Source organism: Ctenopharyngodon idella, chromosome 9 (assembly GCF_019924925.1).
Source record: "Ctenopharyngodon idella isolate HZGC_01 chromosome 9, HZGC01, whole genome shotgun sequence".
NCBI classification, from domain to species: domain Eukaryota; kingdom Metazoa; phylum Chordata; class Actinopteri; order Cypriniformes; family Xenocyprididae; genus Ctenopharyngodon; species Ctenopharyngodon idella.
In genome coordinates this window covers 16,222,359-16,243,282 of record NC_067228.1, presented here as the reverse complement: position 1 = coordinate 16,243,282, position 20,924 = coordinate 16,222,359, and the positions used below count along the sequence as shown (strand labels likewise).

Genomic DNA, 20,924 nt, shown 5'->3' with positions numbered 1-20,924 from the left:
GGAGCCACGATCTGATCGTCAGGTTCTTGAGGGGGGCGGGGAGACTAATCCTCCCTGGCCCCCCTCTGTACCCTCTTGGGATCTGACCCTGGTTCTTACATCTCTCCGGGGTCGTCCCTTCGAGCCTTTGCAATCAGTCGAGTTAAAAGTACTGTCCTAAAGACCGTCCTCCTGGTTGCATTGGCCTCGCTCAAGAGGGTAGGGGACCTGCACGCATTTTCGGTTGACGAATCGTGCCTGGAATTCGGGCCCGGTGACTCTCACGTTATCCTGAGACCCCGGCCTGGATATGTGCCCAAGGTTCCTACCACTCCCTTTCGAGATCAGGTAGTGAACCTGCAAGCGCTGCCTTCGGAGGAGGCAGACCCAGCCCTAGCTTTGCTCTCTCCCGTCCACGCTCTGCGCCTGTACGTGGACAGAACGCGAAGCTTTAGGACCTCAGATCAGCTCTTTGTCTGTTACGGAGGCCAGCAGAAGGGAAAGGCTGTCTCCAAGCAGAGGATGGCCCACTGGATAGTGGACGCCATCGCCCTGGCGTATGAGTCCCAGGGCGTGCCTTGCCCGCTCAGGTTGAGAGCCCACTACACCAGAGGAGTGGCCTCTTCCTGGGCGCTGGCGCACGGCTCCTCGCTGACAGATATCTGTAGAGCTGCGGGCTGGGCGACACCTAACACGTTCGCTAGATTCTATAGCCTTCGTGTAGAACCGGTATCTTCCCGTGTACTCGCTTCCACCAGCCGGTAGACGCGAAGAGCCCGTTCTAGTGTCGGCTTGCAATGCCACTCCCGCCCCCTGGGCCGGATACGTGCATCCTTTTTACTCCAGTCGAGTTCCCCGCTTGGCGAACCCTGTCGAGTTCCTCCGCCTCCCCCTTCGGCTCGGACATTGCGGAGTGTCTGATGCCAGGCCAAACCTCCGTCACCGACGTTGACGTTTGGCTGGGTTCCACATGTCGTGACCCCTCCACGTGAGCGGTCCCATGTGTGTATTTGTCCACGGTCAACTCCCTACGGCGAGCCCGTGTCTTTCCCTAGCAGAGCCAGCTCTGCTGTCACCTGTCAGATGAGTCTCCCCCCTACCCAGGTGGAGCCATCCCAGGGACTCCATATGCGTACTGCCCACGGCCAGTCCATATGTGTACTCTCCACGTAAATTCCTCCCCTACAGGTGGGTAGTGGTCTCCGCAGCGTCCCCTACGGGTTCGCTTCCCCAGTGTAGTCTAGTTTACTTAGTGGGTATATCGGAACAGCAGTAGACTCTCTCGGCGTAAGCTCGCCCCCTTCCCCGTCCCACTGGTGCGCCGGGTGGCTAGAGCTTGCGCTGGGCACTGGAAGGGGTTCATACTGTGGCGCTTTATTTGGGATCCCAATTCGTCGGTCACTACTGACGTACGTCGAACGTGACCGACTGAAAGGGAACGTCTCGGTTACGTATGTAACCCTCGTTCCCTGAAGGAGGGAACGGAGACGTACGTCCCGTCGCCACAGTTGCTGTACCCTCGCTGTAGTGCAGACTAGGTTGTCTCCTCAGCGAAAAACAGAGTGCGATTGCATCTGCTCCCCTATTTATACCACCTGGCGGGGGCGGTGCGCATTATGCAAATATCGCACGCCAACTTCTTTGGCCTGTTGTAGTTCACTCGAAGCTGATAGGGCTCTCTAGCGATATCCCAATTCGTCAGTCACTACTGACGTACGTCTCCGTTCCCTCCTTCAGGGAACGAGGGTTACATACGTAACCGAGACGTTTCGCTATTAGTAGTGACACTGCTGCCGAACTCTGTTGAGAGACGCACAGACTCTTTTATTACCACATGCTTAATCTCTGTCTCTCTTTCTAATAACTGCATTGATAACTGCATTAGTCTGCTATCAATGGCTCAAGCCTTCGTTACTAGCTCTAAAATGACATTTTGGAATTAGCAACGGAGGCATGGGATGATATGCGCAAGAAATTGTCATACACTCAAGACCATTTTTTAGGGACAAAAACCTGACAAACATCTTGAAATACAACATCTGAACAATGTCTTGAGGTGTGGTAACCATAGTATAAGCGGAATAATTGACTCTGGTCTGTTGAAATATTTGAAAATAAACCATTCTTTTTTTTTTAATAATTCAATGGCCTGTCGTCAATTATTTCTTCCTTACTCATCTCCAGTGTTTTTTTTTTTTTTTTTTTTTTTAACAGTTCTCCTACATGCCAGTATCATAAGCATGTGTTTTCCGCCTCCACTTTCATGAGTTTTCTCATGATTGAGGATGTTTCGCCACGAGTGCTATCTGGCTTCTAATTCAGTACAGGGTGAAGAGAAATAATTTCCTATCATCCTTCAACTGCACAGACGCCATCTGTGTTATCCGGCATGGTGCATCTGAAACTCCTGAATATTCATCTCTCCCTCTCATCTGATTAGATTAGTCCCCAATCAGTTTGTGAGTGGAATGATTCTGTATTTGACAATGCAGTTTTATTAGGATAATCACAGTTTGTCACAGCCCCTCACTCAACTGCGTTAACAGAGCAATGCATGTGACATGGGCCTCCTCAATTGTTTTCCTGCTGTATTTGCTTATGAATAATGGAAAAGCTCCTCATGAATGCATAATTAGAGAGATGTTTGTCAGTATATCTGTACAATTTTAATTGAAAATTAGCACGGATATTAATCAACATATTTGGGATCAAAATTCCCTCTGACACTGTTAAATCTGCTGAGTCGTGTATGAATGTAGAGAGGCCGTGGTTTGAAACAAATGACGTTTTAATTGAAAAGCCTGTCTTGTATCTTCTCCTCCAGCTCTCTGAAGAAAAGCCACGAGGTTGTGAGGTTGATTAGCCTGCCTTTTGTACTCACGTTTGAAATATGAGTGTGCAAAGTTGAGGTCACTTACATTTGACTTTCCTTAATTTAGAATATCCTTGGGGCTCAGAAAGAGGTGGTCTAAAAAAATGTTTCGGCACATTTCCATGACTGAGAAAAAAGAAAACGTCTGTGGGAACAATGAGATGCTTTTGTGAGGAGAATTATTGTTATTGGAAAGCAGAAGTGTGCATTGGCGAATAAATCATACGCTTATTATATGTTAAAGTATGACAGTCCCCCATTAAACGACCCCCTTAATTATGGCGTCATTTTATCTTATGAAGTCTAAATGAAAGCCGATGAATAACCCCGACTCTTCCGGAGGATGTTTTCAGTGGTGTAGGATCAGAGCTCGGAGGAAACTGGGACTCCGGAGATTTGTAAGAGGTCCTGTCACACGAGCTATAAATCTCACGCTAAGTGGCTGTGTTGCAGTTATGGTAATTGATACCAATGTAGTTAAGGTGCAATGTGACATATTCACAGTGTGCGAGATGGAAGTCGATGTTTCACTTAGACGTGTTTTATGTGTTCTTGTGGCTGCTCAAGCAGATGAGGGTCACCTATGTGCCTCATGAATCTTTAAACAGCTGCTTGGTGCAACCGTGTCAATAGATATCTCTGAGGCTTTGGCTCCGTCTCTCTCTCTCTCTCTCTCTCTCTCTCTCTCTCTCTCTCTCTCTTTCTCTCTCACACACACACACACACACACACACACACACACATGCACACACTCACATACACACTCACAGTGATTCAGAATAGCTTAGCAGCGTAGCCTACATGCAAGCGTCTGTTTACAGTACAGAGTAATGCCTTCAAGTATACACATTTGCATTTGTGGTTGCATTTACAGACTGTTGGAGAAAAAGGCTATTTACAGCAATGCTATTATTTACTGTATGCAACATGTTTTAGTGAACTTCATTGTTTATCTGGAGTTCTATCTTTGTAAATTCCTGAATAATGTTGTTTCTGCAGTGTTTTTGCATGCTTATGTCTACATATTCATTTTACAGTTTTTTACAATCACTAGGACCCATTTAGGACCCAGAATCACTTTTTCAAAACTCTTCACACAGTGAGCACAACAGAAATCTGTGTGGGCTAAACTGTGGATCATTTATCATTGCTTTGGCACAAAATGCATTCAGTGACTTTCAAATTACTTTAATTATGTTTTCACTTCGACACAACAAACACCAACACTCAGTGTACCTACAGGTCAATTTGCACATGCTTACATACTGTTTTCAAAACTTAAGTTCAAATACAAAACTGAAAAAGACAGAAATATGCTGCATTTCTACAGTAATATTGTAATGAAATATATTCTGAATCTAAAAAATCAAATACTATCAAAGCAATTAGATGAAGCTGAACACCTACACAAGCTTTAGTCTTTCAATTTCATTATCATCCATTTAAAGGGAAAAGCTTTGGAATCATTTTGTACTGTTATGTAAACATGGTTCATGTAACAAACTGTAGTGAATTATAAATAATAGAGAGTGTTTTGTTAAGAAATTTTACAAAAGAAAACATTGTATAATGCTACCTGATGTTAGTGTTTTTTAGGTCAGTGTTTTATGACTGACAAAGTGTGTTTGCTGGGTGAAAAACTTTGCTAGAGTTCTGGAAGAATGAGTTGATTTGAGACATAAGTGTTTTGGTAGATTTAGTGCATTTTGAATAGACAATAAATGTCTACAAATTATTAGCCTTATTAGCATTGCTGTGTGTGTGCGTGCGTGCGTGCGTGTGTGTGTGCGTGTGTGTGTTTTTATGACATATCAGGACACAAATTTGTGTAATGACATGGGTATGACATACTGTAGGGATTACAAGGAGAGGGTGACCATTTTTCAAAAGGCTTCTAAATCATACAGAATGAGTTTTTTTGAGAAAGTAAAAATGTGCACAGTTTCCTATGATGGGTAGGTTTAGGGGTAGGGTTAGTGTAGGGCAATAGAAAATACGGTTTGTACAGTATTAAAACCATTACGCCTATGGAATGTCCCCACAATTCACAAAAACAAACACGTGCGTGTGCGTGTGTATGTGTGAGCTGCATTTATTTGATCAAAACAGTAATAAACTGTGAATAATATTATAATTTAAAATAGCTGTTTTCTGCTTTTATTTAACTTGAAAATGTAATTTATTCCTGTGATGATAAATCTGAACATTTCATATTATTATCATCAGTGTTGTGAGTGGCTGTGTTGCTTAATGTTTTTTAATAACCGTGATAATTTTTTTTCAGAATTCATTGATGAAAAGAAATCCATTTATTTAGAAATTAAAAAAAAAAAAAAACATTTATTTGAAAAATAATTCTTTTGTAACATTACAAATGTCTTTACTGTCACTTTTAATCAACTTGAATGTGTTCTTGCAGAATAAAAGTAAAAGTAATAATTAGTAATAATTTCTATAAATATGTATTAAATATATCATTTCTTTAAAAAAACATACTGACACTTTATTTATTTGGAAATTTCTCCTTTGAAACATCTGCCTGTTTGATTAAACTGGTTCTGCAACCTCATTGCATTGCAGAACTTTACTTTTAAAGTACGAGATGTATTGGCTTTATCCTGCTAATTAAATTCATATTCATTAGGATAGGTAAGAGAAAGGACGAATTGTAAATGAGAAACCTGTACCCATTCTATTAGCCTTTTCTCTTAAAGAACAACAGACAGGAAATGGTGCTGAAGGAAATTTTTTGCCACAAAATTAAATCACTCGCAGTGCATTTTAAGCTAAATTCAATCAACTGGATTGTTTCCCATTTTCATTTGCATCCCTCAAAGCTTAGCAAATTGAAACAAGTGACATTTGTCTGAACTCTGTAGATTAGCATGAAACTGTCTTAGTAGTTATTAAAGTAATTACTGACAATAGAGTAAAATTGTGCAGATGATATGCTTTTACAAAATTATACCAGACGTGTATGTAAACCATCATTCTCTCCTGTTCTTTAGGTACGGTGGAGGTGATAGTCAGATGTCCCCTAAATCACATACAGTGTATCGGGACGAGAAAGTGCATTCACTTCAACAAGCTCTGTAATGGGGCGAAAGACTGTGAGGACGGTTTTGATGAAGGAGTCCACTGTAGAGGTGAGTACCCTAGAGTAGCCCATTATGATGTCTGTGCTAGATATTAGCTATGCAGGTACTGTACTGTGATCTGTCAATATCAATAAACCCACAGTTTGGACACCATCAGCCTTAATATTGACAGCCTAATGCCGCATATCTTTACATAAATTGGCTTTACACTAGTGGAAGGAGAACAGGTGAATGACGCAGCAGGTGTAATGTTGGACACAATCTACTCTTGTTCACAATCATCCAAGCCACAATAACAAGCAGGTGGAGCCACCTGGACTCTGTGATATAACAATACCGACTCAGCAGTTGGCATTGGGTGGATGCCCGTTAGTAGAGGCGATGCACCTTGGGCTGGCCAAGAGTGTGACCTTTGGTGAACTGGAAGAGTGTGGCCCCCAGCTGGGCAGTGCCAGGAGCAGCTGATCCTGCCCTTTGATCCAGAGCCTGACTGAAAACAGGCCATTGACCCATATAAACCACACAAGATTATAATGTCAGTTGGATTGCAGGGGTTTCCTGCAGAGAAGCAACATGTTATTCAGTCTAGAGACTGGTGGAAAAAAAATAAATACTTTTTTATTGCCGGAGAAATGTGACTGTACATGCTGTTAGGTTTCATTACGCAGTGAGATCCAAAGGTTGGTTTATTTGTTTACTCACTTGCATACTTATTTTTTTTACATAATTTCTTTATGTACTTATTTATTTATAATAAATATGACACATTTAAAATAAACTTAAAAGACCAGTATTTTTGTGTTTTTTGTTTTGTTTTGTATTTTGTGTTTTGTTTTTTGTTTTTTGTTTTTGTTTTGTTTTGTTTTTTGTTTCGTATTGTATTGTGTTTTGTTGTTTTGTATTGTATTGTATTGTATTGTTTTGTGTTTTGTATTATGTTGTGTTTTGTGTTGTGTGTTGTGTGTTTTGTTTTGTTTTTCTTGTATTATTTCTTAAAATAAACTGAAAATTAATTGTAAAAGGAGTAAATATTTAAGATTCATTATTTCTAGATTTTATAAATTTGATAAAAAATGCTAAACAGAAGCATTTTTTCACTAGGAATCTCACTGTAAATTCACTTTACATTATATTTACTATCATAGAAACAGTGGAAAGGAGTCGGTTTTTTGTATTGTCTACATTGGTATATAAAACGATATTTAGTTTTGTGTTTGTAGTAGTATTACCCTTCTTGACCATATTAGCACTTCACTTATGAGCCAGACCTTACTTTTCAGTTTTATCTGCCCTGAAGGAAGGGCTAACCTCAAAACACCTTTCCCTGACAGAAGAACCAATCACCTTCGAGCACAAGGAAAGAGATTGGTCTAGTTCAGTGGGCAGAAAGATTAAGGTTTTGACTTGACGTATTGCAGATAAAGAGAGAGGTGCTCAGAGCCTGAAGTGATGTATCACAGAAAGTTATCCTTGGGTGTTAGGAAGCATTAAGAGACATTATGTTCATTGTTCTCCTCCTCCATTTGTTTGTTTTTAGATACAGCTAATTAAGCAACGAGTGCTTGGGGCAATAAATCCTTTTTCCGTTCCACTCTTGCTCAGTTTGCAGACTTCTTTGTTGCCATTTACTTCGCTGCAGTCATACTGCAAATGCTCCCTTTTTTCAAACGTCTTCATTCTTCTGTTAGTTTTTCACCTTTAAATTGATGTTTTTGCAGCTTGTATGCATGGAAAGTTACATTAGCTTTTAAACTGCATACAGCTGTTAGTAATGATACGTAAGACAGATTTACAGGTAGACAGAAGTGGAAAGTCTAGACACAAGCAGACGTGTTTTTGTTGGTGATTTAACCGTCTGCTGAAGTAAGCAACATGGTATACTTCATCAAAGGGTCTAATTGAATGAGTAAGCACTGGCCACTGAGGAGTTCAGGCCAGGACATTCGGCATGTGTTTCCACCCATACACCTGCAGATGGGACGAAATGAGGTCACCTCGGAGAAGTTGGAGCATGGCAGCTGGGTCTCTGCTGAAACTTTCCCTCCCCCTCTAGTAATGAATATACATAATGAATCCCAGGAGGGCATTACACAAAACTGTGCCCATATGGAAGACAAAGACAGCATTCTATTTCACCTTCACATACTTCGGCAATTCTTTATTTTAATGATTGTCCTTCAGTGAAGTGGAGATTTTCAGAGATGGCATGAAAACCTTTTTTTTTTTTTCTTTCTTTCTTTTTTTTCCCACCACCTGGCTGCCTCTTTTTCAATGTGCAAAATCTCGCTTCTCTCAGCCAGCACTGATACTTGACAGGTAAAGATATGAGAGGCACATTTGAATTTAGGAGCTCTTAGGAATTTTCAGAAGTTCCTCACAAGCTGTGAGCATACAAGTGACAAGAAAAGCTCTCTGTGGCAACAGCATTTGGTCATAGTGACGTGTGGTTATGTGCATAAAGTCTCACAAATGGACTGTCTAATACTTTTTTGTCTATCAAAATGCTTACTGTGCAGCTCGACATTATTAGCCCAGAAGCAGCCAATTATAGCCTGAAATCAATTTGAAAACTTATTTATGGATTGTTTATAGATTTATAAGGGCTAGTCAAGAGGTATAATTGTGTATTAGTTTTCTTCTTCTTCAGATTTGATTAACACAGCACAAGATACTGATATTTTGTTATTATTTTCATAGGAATGACAATGAGGTCCCCTCCCCCTTTCCCCCTCCCCCGGCTAGTGAATGATTTCAAACAGGTTAGTTTTGAAAGCAAGCTAATATCAGAACGAATTTCATTTGCATTGCCTTTATGCTGAAATGCAGTAACAAATGAACACCCTTAGGTAATTTCATTGATTGTGCTATAGTTACGTGCTTGTATTATGTTCAGTCATTAAAAAGCAGCTCATGATTCCTTTTCTCAAAAGCAATTACATACCAATTAAAGTAATTACAGAAGTAGAAAATAAAAAAGAAGAAGAAAGCTTAGACAAAGTCTCTTGCAGTACAGAGGAAGTCTCTTCACAGCCCTGAAATGTGATTACAGGAATAATTCTCCATGTGTTGTACATTAAAACTGCCTGCTAACTGTTGTACAGTAGGGATGTGTATCTCCATAATGCGATACACATCTCGATGCATAGCCAACAATATGATACATTAAAGATACATATGAAGCAGCTACCTATGCGATGCGATATGATTCACCCCAATTACGATACGATGCGATCTGATTTCGATTCGATTCAACACAATGCGATACGATGCAATGAAAAAAATATGATGCTACAGTATGCAATTCAATATGTAGGGCTCTATGAAATACTTGAAATACTCTGTTTTATTTTTATTTTTTTACCAAATTCTGTTTTCTGTTTTAATTTTTCTGGATTCCAGTTTAATCAAAAACATGTCTAATTAATTGAAATAATAAAAAGCAACTTTATTAAATCATTTACAATAATAGGGCCCTATGATTTTCAGAAATTCTGTGCTATGTATTTTATTTTTTTCTGGTAATCAATTGAAGGCATACAACTTTGAATCAAATTAAATTTAAATAAACCCTTTCATTTTTTTGCAAACAAAGTTTACTGTTACTGTAAAATTGTGTGATTATTTCTTCAAAACTAATGTCTTAATTATTATACTACTAGTAGTATTACATTGTCATTAAGAAATATATTATACTGTACAATAGTAATACAATAGTAGACTACATAGTACATGGTACTACTATAGTAATATGGCTATATTTCTGTTACAAGTTACACCAAACTTTTATATTGATAGGTTGCTGTGATCTTGAAGTTTCTGTGTGTATACGATATGACAATAGTTTTTTCTCAAATTAAACGGTAAAATGCTCACAAATTCACTCTCAGAGCAGCTCTGGAGATGAAGTTTATGTCCATGTCGTCATATAGTAAGATGGCAGATGCTGGAAAAAACACCGCAAGCGTCACGCATGCTTCAGTATGTGTAGTAAACATATTTGTGTGTCTGCGCCAGAGACACGCAGAACTTGCAGGATTCAATTTGTCTTCTTGCGGTTTAATATTCACAGACACTAGTCCATATCGCAATTTGATGTAAGTGTACCCCCCTACTTTTGATTTATTCATCCAAAATTCGACAAATTCCATGACATTCTGCGTCATACAGTAAACTCCGTTTTTATGAATGGATTCTGCGATTCCGTCCGTGTTTTCTACATCGCGGAAATCATAGGGCCCTTAATATGGGTGCAGATATTTTGCTTTTATTTCTTTGGTTCAGATAGACAGCAAATCATAAATTAACTTAATGGCTTCTGGCTTCTAAGGCATGGCCTTTTCAAAAACAGGCCTTTGTAGTGGCATGTTAATCTATATTCTATGACTCTTGACATGCCTCAGTCTCCGTAGTGTTGTGATATGTCATATTCACGTAGCAGTAGTCACGGTGGTGATAAGAGAACACGCTTGGAAAACAGTTTAGAGAGAAGAAATCAATCTATATTTAAAAATATTGTCACAAATTATTGGTCACTTTCTAAATAATACAACTGATATAATATCCTACTGATAATTATATATTGATATATTTTTTACCGATGCAGTTATGTTAGAACACACTATTTTAAATCGATGCATCGCATCGTTAACTTTTATACCGATGCACCGATGCGAATCAGTGAATCTTACCATCCCTATTGTACAGTTTTGATCTACCGTTTGATCCATTGAGATCTTTTGAGATTTTTTGATGTTTTAGAAAGAAGTCTCTTATGCTCACTAAGACTGCATTTATTTGATAAAAAATAAAGTACAAACTGTAATATTTTGTAAAATTGGTACAGTTCATTTTTTTATTGTAAAATATACTTTTTTCCTGTGAAGCTGCATTTTCAGCATCATTATTCCAGTCTTCAGTGTCACATGATCCTTCAGAAATCATTCTAATATGCTGATTTGACGCTCAAGTAACATTTCTTATTATTATCAATATTTAAAAAAAATCATGATACATTTTTTTTCAGGATTATTTGATGAATAGAAAGTTTAGAAGCATTCACTTAAAATAGAAAACGTTTGTAACATTATAAAAAACAACTGTCGCTTTTCAATTAATTGAATGCATCATTGACAATGCTAAATAAAAGAATTTTTGTTTTTATCTTACTGACCCCCATCATTTGAATGGTAGTGTATGTATGAATTCTATTTATAGTTATACAAGTATCGATGTTACCCATCATAACTCTATTAATTAACAAAAACATTGTGGAAAGTAAATGCATAAATGTTCACATCATTAACAGTCATTCCCATAGTTGTACAGATTTGGGGAACGACATTGTTAATAGATAACTCTGCTTTTGCGAAGTAATGAAAAACCATGTCACAGATGTACCTTCCCCTCCTCACTTTGCCTCTCAACAGCATTCAATTATTTCACTTGATTAACTTTTAATTTTCAACAATTCATATAAACAAACAAACAGTATCCCCCAGGGTCAGAATGATAGCGGTAACAACGGTACAAATATAAATATCCAGTGCAAGCCGTTTCCTGTTTTCTCTTCGGTTTAAAGAAAAGTGGAGTGCATTCACCTACACATAAGCTATTAGCATATTTATTGAATTTGTTTTGTGTAATGATTTGGAATATCATCCAGAACGCATTAAGCTTCCCCTCGCTAGCTGCTGGTCATTTTCTGATGAAACTGATGATGTTCAGTGATGCTGTACAGTTTGTGGCCGTTCACTGTTGTTAAAGGATGGCTCATATTGTTAGTCTCAGTGGGTCACGCACCTTTCATTATCAGGGTACCATAAATGTGAAAGTCAAGTACCTCATTTGAATAGTATAATGGCAGTGTAGCGCTTAATGTGCAGTTGACTATGCTTCCTTTGGGGATAGTCCTAAACCATAATGCAGGGTTAAATTTGTGCAATAACAAGCAATCGCTGTTGACTTTTTTTGACCCGTCTGAGCTCATAAATGCATAGGCTAACTCTGGAGGATTAACCCTGAAACCAATGCTTTCTAATCCAGGATCCTTTGCTTCATGTTTAGTCTCATAGTCAGATTATTTTCACTAATAGGATTATCTGGAGGAGTAGGAACAGTTTGTTTGGTGATAATCATGGCATGAGTTGTTTAATATGCTTATGGTTTTTATGCATGACTTTTGTGGTGTTTTAAACTGAAGGTTGTGTGTTCTTATAGATATTCCATAATGATAGAGCCGGAATCCAGTCCACAGCAAACATTTTACAAGTTGAACTTGACTGCGACTGTCTGATTTGCTTCTTCTAGCTTTACCCACTTTCTTTTTTGACTTTTAAAAATGGGAGTCTTTTTGCATCAGTATTTGATGTGCTTCTGTTTATACTGTATCGTCTGAATCATCTGTCAAATAATTACCTCGTGTAATGTTTTGAAAGAACTCATTACAATCTGGTGATATCAAATCCAATTACAGCGTTACTTTTTCTTTGCAGGAAGGGGGGTTTAAAAATGTATTGAGATGGTAAATGATTTACACTGATGCTTTTGTCTTGCATATTTATGGGAATTTCCATCACATGATTGAATACAGAGTATAATTCCCAATGCTTATTGCACTTAGGATTAAGATTTAAGTAACTGTGAGTATATTTACAGCTTGATATTCACTGTGAGAATAGTCATTCTTCCAATAAATAAATTAATAAAATCAGCCAATCAATTAATCAATCAATCAATCAATCAATCAATCAATCAATCAGCTATTTAAAATATTGTTAAAAATTTTAATATTTCAAAATGCTGTATTTTTGATCAAATTAATGCAGCCTTTGTGAATATAAGAATCTTTTAAAAACCTTGTTACTGCAATTAAATATTATAATGTTACTGTAAAATGTCTTTTAAACAATATTTATTCCATCTTTATTTTGTTTGGCCTATATCACATTTGTAATAATGTGTAATGAAATTATCTGCAAGATTTGTGCACTTTCCATAAACAACAGCTCTTGATAAATACAGCATTTACTTCAACGTCGGAAATATATGGATTTGGATACATGCTGAATGAACTTTAATTTGTCAAGAGAGTACCATTTTTAACAAATCGAATTCCTCTCAGAGAGGCAGACCTATGGCATGCTTATTAAACACTATTGCTTCTCCAATGACCATGGCTTGTGCAAAGATCAGCATCTTAATTTGGTCCCAGATTAATTAGGGGGCCCTGAAAAACAGGCAAAGGATTGGATTAAGACAGACCTTGAAGAAGCAAAGGCCATGAAGGTCTCCAGAGCTGGCCTGTAATTAATCCATATGGGGAAGTAAAATTACAGACTTCTTCTGCTCTTTCTTTTCACTCATGTTCATGTTTGTGTGGGTGGAGTACTAAGTAGTTTCAGGCCATATGTGTGCATCACTTCAGTAGAAGAATTTTGTAAGTTTTATGAATTTTGTGCCGACACATAGTTCCACATTCATTCAGCACTGGTTTAATTCACTCCATGTTCTGTTTAATGTACTCCATGTTATGTTGAGCCTCCTATTGAAACGAATTAGCTAGAGATGTGATCTAGTGGGCAATGCATAAGCCCTGAATCAGTATGTTGGGGCGTTAATGGGGGTTCAACCCTCTTTCCTCTATCCAAAAAACACTTACAAATGTGTCAATGTTGTATCAAACAAAGTGCCCTTTTTTCAGGATTCTTTGATGAATAGAACGTTCAAAAGAACAGCATTTATTTGAAATATATGTCTTTATTAAATACTTTCACTCTTAATCAATTAAAAAAAAAAAAAAAAAAATGGAATAGTCTACCAAATGAAGTGCTACTAGCATTCATATTAGGTGGGTTAATATGAGTATAACAATATTGGGCCTCATTCATGAAACTTTTGTAAATATATGATTAAATTCTGAGTAATTTGCATGTAAAATGGACTTTCCTGAAAACTCAACTCTGGATTCCCAAATGCTTCGTAAACATCAGATTTGATAGTTAGACGTATGTTAATGAATTCCAATAATTCATAAATAGGCAATCATTCACAATTAGCATAATCCCCGCCTATGAATTACAACTACTGTACGTAAATTACGTGTCCAGGACCAGTGTTGGGGAAGCTACTCTGAAACTGTAGCTTGACAAGCTACGTTCCAAACCTGTATGACTTTTTACTTCTGTGAGAAACTAAAGATATTAAACACACACACACACACACACACACACACACACACACACACACACACACACACTGTTTTTTGTCCATATACAGTAATATTCAGTGATGTCCAATGTTGTTTTGGACCCCTTTGACTCTTACTGTAAGTAAAAACAGTTAAAACTTTCTTCAAAATGCCAAAAACAGTTAAAACTTTCTTCAAAATGCCAAAAACAGTTAAAACTTTCTTCAAAATGCCATCTTTTATGTTCCACAGAAGAAATTAAGTCATACAGGGTTGGAATGACATGAGAGTGAGTAAATGATGGCTGAATTTTCCCTTTAAGACACTTGTTTGCTTTTTATTTGATAGTTTATTGTTTTATTCCATTTCAGAAAGTCACAGAAAGTTGTCGCCTAGGGCAACAAGTGAGCCAGGATGTTTAAGGCCTCTAAAGTTAGTATCTGTCCTTGACATTTTTCTGTAGGAATTTTAAAAGAAGGATACCTTAAAAGGGGACTGTTCCCGCATGGCTAGGGCAGGGAGTCGATGGCTTTCTGGTGGCCTGTCATGTGGCAGCATACCTTGACCTCGAGGACAGTTTGTAATGCACAAGGGGAGGCTGGATCAGCACAGGAGAGACTTGATGCTGGATTTATGGCAGCGGTGACAGGGCACAATAAGCGTCAAGTGCGCCTCGTCAGGCGCTGCCAGCGGCATTCTGTTATCACGCCCCTCCTGTGGTGAGCCTTCACGTGGGCCGAACGACAACGATTGGAGGGGAAGCGGCAACCTGTCACAAGAAACATAAGAGCTTTGCCATGGAGAAAAAAAAAAAAAAAAGATGTTTCCCTTCTGGCATCAAATTCACAAAACATTCTTATTAGCCACTATTTATAAAGTCAAGATTAATTTGTATTCCAAAAAACATTTCTTAAGAATGTTCCTATCTTTTTTCTTAAGATACTTTTTTCTTCTGAAGACAAAAAAAGGTTTGAATTCCTTAAGAAGGGTTTGAATTCCAGAAAAAAAATATTGTAAATAACCGATAACCTTAACTCTAATGAAAAAAAGTAATAATTTTTATATGCTTTTCACAAACTTAAAGAACAAAAATTTCACAGTGTCCAATAAACTTCAAAGGGTATAATTACCAATATATATAATTGTTGTTATATAAAAAGAAATTTACAAACAAATTACAAACAATACAACAAATACTAAAGGGATACAAATTAAATAAACTTGTTTTTCAGATACAGTAGGTTTATTTACCATGTATACATTTATTTAACATATTTTGTTGTTTTATTAACATTAATGAAAAATATAGGCTATGGTCCCTTTAAGACCGAATCCATGGATACTGACACATATCCTGTTTTCACCCAAATGTTTACGTCCACTTAAGCCATAACCGACTGTATTTACGTGAGATAATCCACAAGATGGACATTTTGACAACTTTGTGTGCATTTGACCATTCAGGCGCGAGGAGAACTGATTGCGCACTGTCTCAAAAAAACTGGGATCACGCACGTGAGAGGGAGCTCTTCTGGTCTGTCTCATTCACCTATCCCGCTTTCACTAATCGATAACGAATTGTGATTGAAAGCATGCAGTTCGCAATGTGTGGGTTGTCATCATTAATTTTGAAGTATTTCCACACCCCTGAGGCTGACATTGTTTCTGCTGATGCCGTCGGTGTCTCTGTGCGGATATATCTGTCACGTGAGGTATCGGTCTTTGGTATTGGGGGTATTTTTACAAGTACGAGTACAAGTACATGAGCTTGGTATCGGGCCGATACCGATACTGGTATCGGTGCATCCCTAATATAAACAATGATCGATCATAATTACGCATGATGTAACTTTTTGCTGAATTCAAAATTCAGTGGCAACTGTACAAAAATTACTCTAACAGGGACCTAGTTTTTAATTTAATAATTTAGCTTTTATAATTTTCGGCAGCATTATCACACATAAGAGCACTGTGCAGTCAGTTGCAACAAAAATAGTGTGCATGCTTATTATGATTATTATGGTAATCTGCAGGCCATGCAAAAAGATGGCCCTTGAGATATTTTTCATTGATTTGATAAGCAGGTCTTTATTAAAAACTGCCATCAGATAACTTCTTAAGAAATAAGATGTTCTTAAAAACATATTTGTGAAGTTCTTAAGAAATTTTCAAGAATTACAAGGATGATATTTACAAACTTATTTTTTGTGAATCCAGACTCTGGTGTTTACTTCTGTTTTTAAAGGAATGGATTTTTGGGTTGTCAATCTCTTTGAAGATGCGTTGTACATGTCACATGATCTTGTTTTAACAAACAAACAAAAAAACATTTATAACTTTGCCTAGCAACCCATTTTTCAGCATCAGCAGAAGACATAGAAATATTATTGTGAATATCCATCTGTCTGGCTATGTGTTGGGTCATGAGAGCACACCGATGTTTGAAAGCAGATATAAGGATTAGTCCTGGATATCTGTCGGGCTGCCATCTCATTGCTTTGTCTGGCCTTTTGTCTCCAGAAAGCATGATGCATCCAATAAAAAGTTCATGAATGCAACTGCTCAGTTGCGTGCTATGAATGGCAAAATTAGAGCTTAAACCTTTTCAGGACTATCATCACAACCTGTCCTAAAGGTTCTGTAGGCGATTTCAGTTCAACCACACGCTCTTTCTACAATCCCTGACCTCCAACCTGATGTCAATAACCCAAACATTCACAATTACAGACAGAGAGCATTTCTGTTTTGCTGAAAATGCATCGGCCTCTCTCCCAACAATTTTGTGTTGTTTACAGAGCCGGGGACTGTCACAGCTACAGGTGTGATTTCTCAGTGATATGTCAGGTAGTAGGGGCATTTTATGGTTGCTATTTAAAAATATATATAGCTCCTTTAAAATTCCTGCTTTGCCTTGTTAACATGTTGCATGCTAACATTTTCAATGAATGCCGTTGATTAACCATTGAAAAGAAATAATGTGCTAAATGCCAATTACGTATTTAGCCACAGGTAAACATTCAGTTAATTTCTGACAGGATGCAGTGCAATTACCAGTCTTCTCTTGATGCTGAGAAAATTTCCTCGGTTTTGGTTGATGAAATGTTACTTGTAAAGCTGTCTTTATGAAAATGGTATTTATCTTCTTACGTTTTAAAGATACACCCTAAACACTCATTGATGCTCTTGATTCAACCTGTATTTTTCATTTGCTTTTACAAAAGCAGCTTTATCTAAGTGCATCACTGGTGTTGCTGCTAAGACATGTCATGAAACTTGTGATGAATCCATTAATCCTTCATACCTGCTTCAGCATGCCAGCTAGTAGTCTCAGCCTCAGATGGCGTTCTCACAGACCATCTGCAGTTTGTTCAATGACCGCCTGATTCATATTACAAACATAACTGGAAAACACTTTAGTTATTTTATTTTATTTTATTTTATTTTGTAAATTATATTTGAATGTTTCTTTTCTAAATATTTATATTAAGAAAAATATTAAATTTTTTATAATAAAATCAGGAGTGTCAATTGATGTTAATTTTATAACTATTTTATTATTATTATTATTATAAGTAGTGGTAGTACTAGTATCCTAAAACAATATAATAGGTTGCACAGAGTAGAGAAATGTACAGAAATGGTTTTGGTACGAAATTATGAAGAATATATAACCAGATACATGGCTTAATTCTATGAATTGGTGCTCAGTTAATGATGGTAATCAGACACGAGATGTAAGAAATCAAAGAACAGATTTGCATGCATTCCTTTGACAGTAATCAATGTTTAGCAGTCGCATGTCTTGAAATAGCTAAAGAAAAGCTCTTTTTGAGAGCTAACCATTTCAAATAGTGTCTTATTCACACATATTTTTGTGAGGCTGGTAAATTGGTTGTCTTTGTACTAATTGTAATTGTGCAGTTGAATCCACACCCACAAACGTCTGAAAAGTGCAGTGAACAATAGCTGGTTGGGTCTGTTGCCTTTCTCAGGAACTGCCATATGATTTAATATGTGACAGGCAGACAGAGGGATTCAGAGACGTGCTGATGTGGCCTTTGTTGCTTGCACTGTATGAAAATAATTTTAGGTTGTTGCTCTAGTATTCCTCTGAGACCATACAGAGAGAATGACAGGCGGCACAGCAAGGAAGGCAGACAAAAAAACAACTCGAAAGTGAATTTTAGGGTCGTCTTAGTAGAAAATGATCATGTTATGTTCATTTTGTCAGATATTCCACACACAAAGTACAATATGTTTTTGCTGTTTGCCTTACAGCATGCATTGTGTCTAATATCAGAGCTCAGATCAGTGAAGTAAACTGTACAATGAAAAATAATGTACACTTAAACTACAAAACACCCGAAGTGATTTTGTCTCTCTATTATGACTCCAAATTGTAGAAATTGTTGTTATATCTATTTTTTTTTTTTTTTTTTTTAATTTACAGTAGCTGTTTCCATCCACCTATTTAAAAAAAAAAAAAAAAAACGCTGGATGGAAACAGCAAGATGTGCATCAATTATAAAAATGTGCATAAAAATGTATGCACTCAATTGAGGTGGATAATTTTTATCTGATAAGAAGACATGCGCATAAACTATTTTATTAATACAACTTCCATTTTTATTACAGATATTTTGTGCCAATATGCCAGGAAGTAACCTTTTTTTTTTTTCTCTTGAACATGGGATAGAAACGCTTTATTCACAAATGTTTTATGCGATATTCCATAAATTTAAAATGTATCATTTTATCAAAATAAAACTTCACAAACAATGATTTCTAAAGGTTAAAAATGTGCAGTGGGTCTCATTGGTCAACTAAATTTGCACAATAGAGCCCATGCAGTAAATCATAGTTCTGTCATGACAACCATCGGAGAGATTGGCATGGTAATGGATATGGCAATGTTAATGTATTTGGTCTTGGCGGAATAGATCTCCTACGCTGCTGCTGCAGAGCAAGTACAGAGACTCGCTACAGCCAATACATTCACAGACTTGCTGCTATGAGCATACAAGACATGCTGCTGCACATATAATATACATGAAATAACCCCCATAGCAGATCTGCATAGGTGGAGCTGGGGGAGGTGGAGGGTTTCTGAAGCACGCTGCAGACTGCTAACAGCAAACAATGCCAAGTTTTTGAATGTTGAGCAGCAAGCTCATTGGCTGCTGATGCCACAGCAACCAATCAGCTGTGCTATGTAGATAACGATGTGATCGCTAACAAATTGAGTTAAGGACCTATCATCCTGCGCCATCTAGAGTTTCTTGAGAGAACTTTGTATAACTCCAAAAGAGTATTTATAATTTTTTTTTTTTAAATTGTCTAATTAAAACTTTATGTTCCACCTTCTATAACTTATAGGGAAGGCTTTATAGAGAGTGCAGCTGGACTGCAGGTCTGTAAATATGCATTTTCAGATACTTCACATGGGTTCAGGGAGGTGTAGGAATATTCAAGGGTCATGCAAATGCCCTGAGATGAACATATCCAAATCTCATTCTCCTAGCTTCTTGTGAAGGATTCTGGAGAAGGCATCTGTAAAATGTAGCAAACTTATAAACCTTTTTTATTGCAAAACTTGTAAAATTCACACTTAAACACAGCGAAAATATCATTACATTTAAGGAGAAAAAAAAAAATCAATATCAGTGCTTGGGTCTTTAAGGGTTAGACTGCATGTCCCCAAAAAACAAACAAACAAACAAACAAACAAACATTTGGAAAGATTTTTTTCATCCCCAAGAGATGTAGTTTAGTAGGATAATGAACTTTTCTGCATGTGGTTCATTATGCAGCCAAAATATTATGTAATTTCTGTTTCTGTTCCTCAAAAGTCTTTTTTTTTTTTTTTTTTTTTTTTTTTGCAAATAGCAAAGGCAGATTCCTAATCAATTACAAGAAAAAGGCACTGGAAACCAACCAGAATGTTTCATAAAGGATGCCGGACGACCAGGACCCTAGCATCCACTTCCATTTTACGCTTGCTAAATATAAACAATTTGATGTTCAGTGAATGTCCACTGTGGAAACTATTAATAAAAAACCTAATAGCCAGGTTGTGCACAACTCTTTTGTGGCAGGTTGATTGAATTCTGAGGACCGAAGACCAGGAAGAATTGCTAAAAGCTTCTGCAGGTCTCCACACAAAACCTTTTTCTTTCCTCATAGAATTTTCAACAGAAAGGTTAGGTATTTCTTCTAATTTCATCTCTTTTTCCCTGTGTGGAGCACCTCTCTGATTCCACCCGCACAGAGTGCTATTGATCCCCGCCTCTGGCTCACAACTGTCAGTACGCACTGGCACATCCTTGTGCTGATGGCAAGGAAGGGCTTTTAGAGGGAGTGAAATCAAAAAGCAATTTACATGTTTTTCGCTTGCTCTCAAACTCTTTCTCTCTCTCGCTCTCCTCCCACAGAACTCCTGTCAGCCTGTCACGAGCTGCATTGCCGTTACGGATGCATCATGACCAGAAATGGCACGTTCTGCTTCTGTGCGGATGGATTTGAGGTGGGAGAGGATGGGCGTAGCTGCAGAGGTAGGCACTCTCAGGGTCATGGCAGACATCTCAGACGAATGATCAGCTTTGGGCAATGAGGGGGGAGAGGGGTGGCCGTCCATCCCCAGGGTGTCTTTTTACACCTCTGTCCTGCTTTATTTGACATGTGGCATTGACTCCGGAGAGGTCAAAGTGACTTCTCGGCCTGGTTTGGCCTAAATGAGACCCTCTGAGTATCATATCGAGGCTGGTTGTTGTATACGATGGTGAAATATAGC

At 37.7% G+C, this 20,924-nt stretch overlaps 1 protein-coding gene across 10 annotated transcripts in view; it reads left to right on the top strand.

Annotated features, from left to right (window-relative positions):
• lrp1bb (low density lipoprotein receptor-related protein 1Bb) overlaps positions 1 to 20,924 on the top strand; it is a 308,080-nt gene that overhangs the window by 110,430 nt on the left and 176,726 nt on the right. For all 10 annotated transcript variants that reach the window (XR_007931607.1, XM_051905644.1, XM_051905648.1 and 7 more), the window contains 2 exons: positions 5,860 to 5,997; positions 20,566 to 20,685. Coding sequence is in view for 9 of the 10 variants with exons in the window: in XM_051905644.1 (XP_051761604.1) it covers positions 5,860 to 5,997; positions 20,566 to 20,685 (258 nt within the window). In the remaining variant the exon portion in view is untranslated. The remainder of the gene's footprint in view (positions 1 to 5,859; positions 5,998 to 20,565; positions 20,686 to 20,924) is intronic.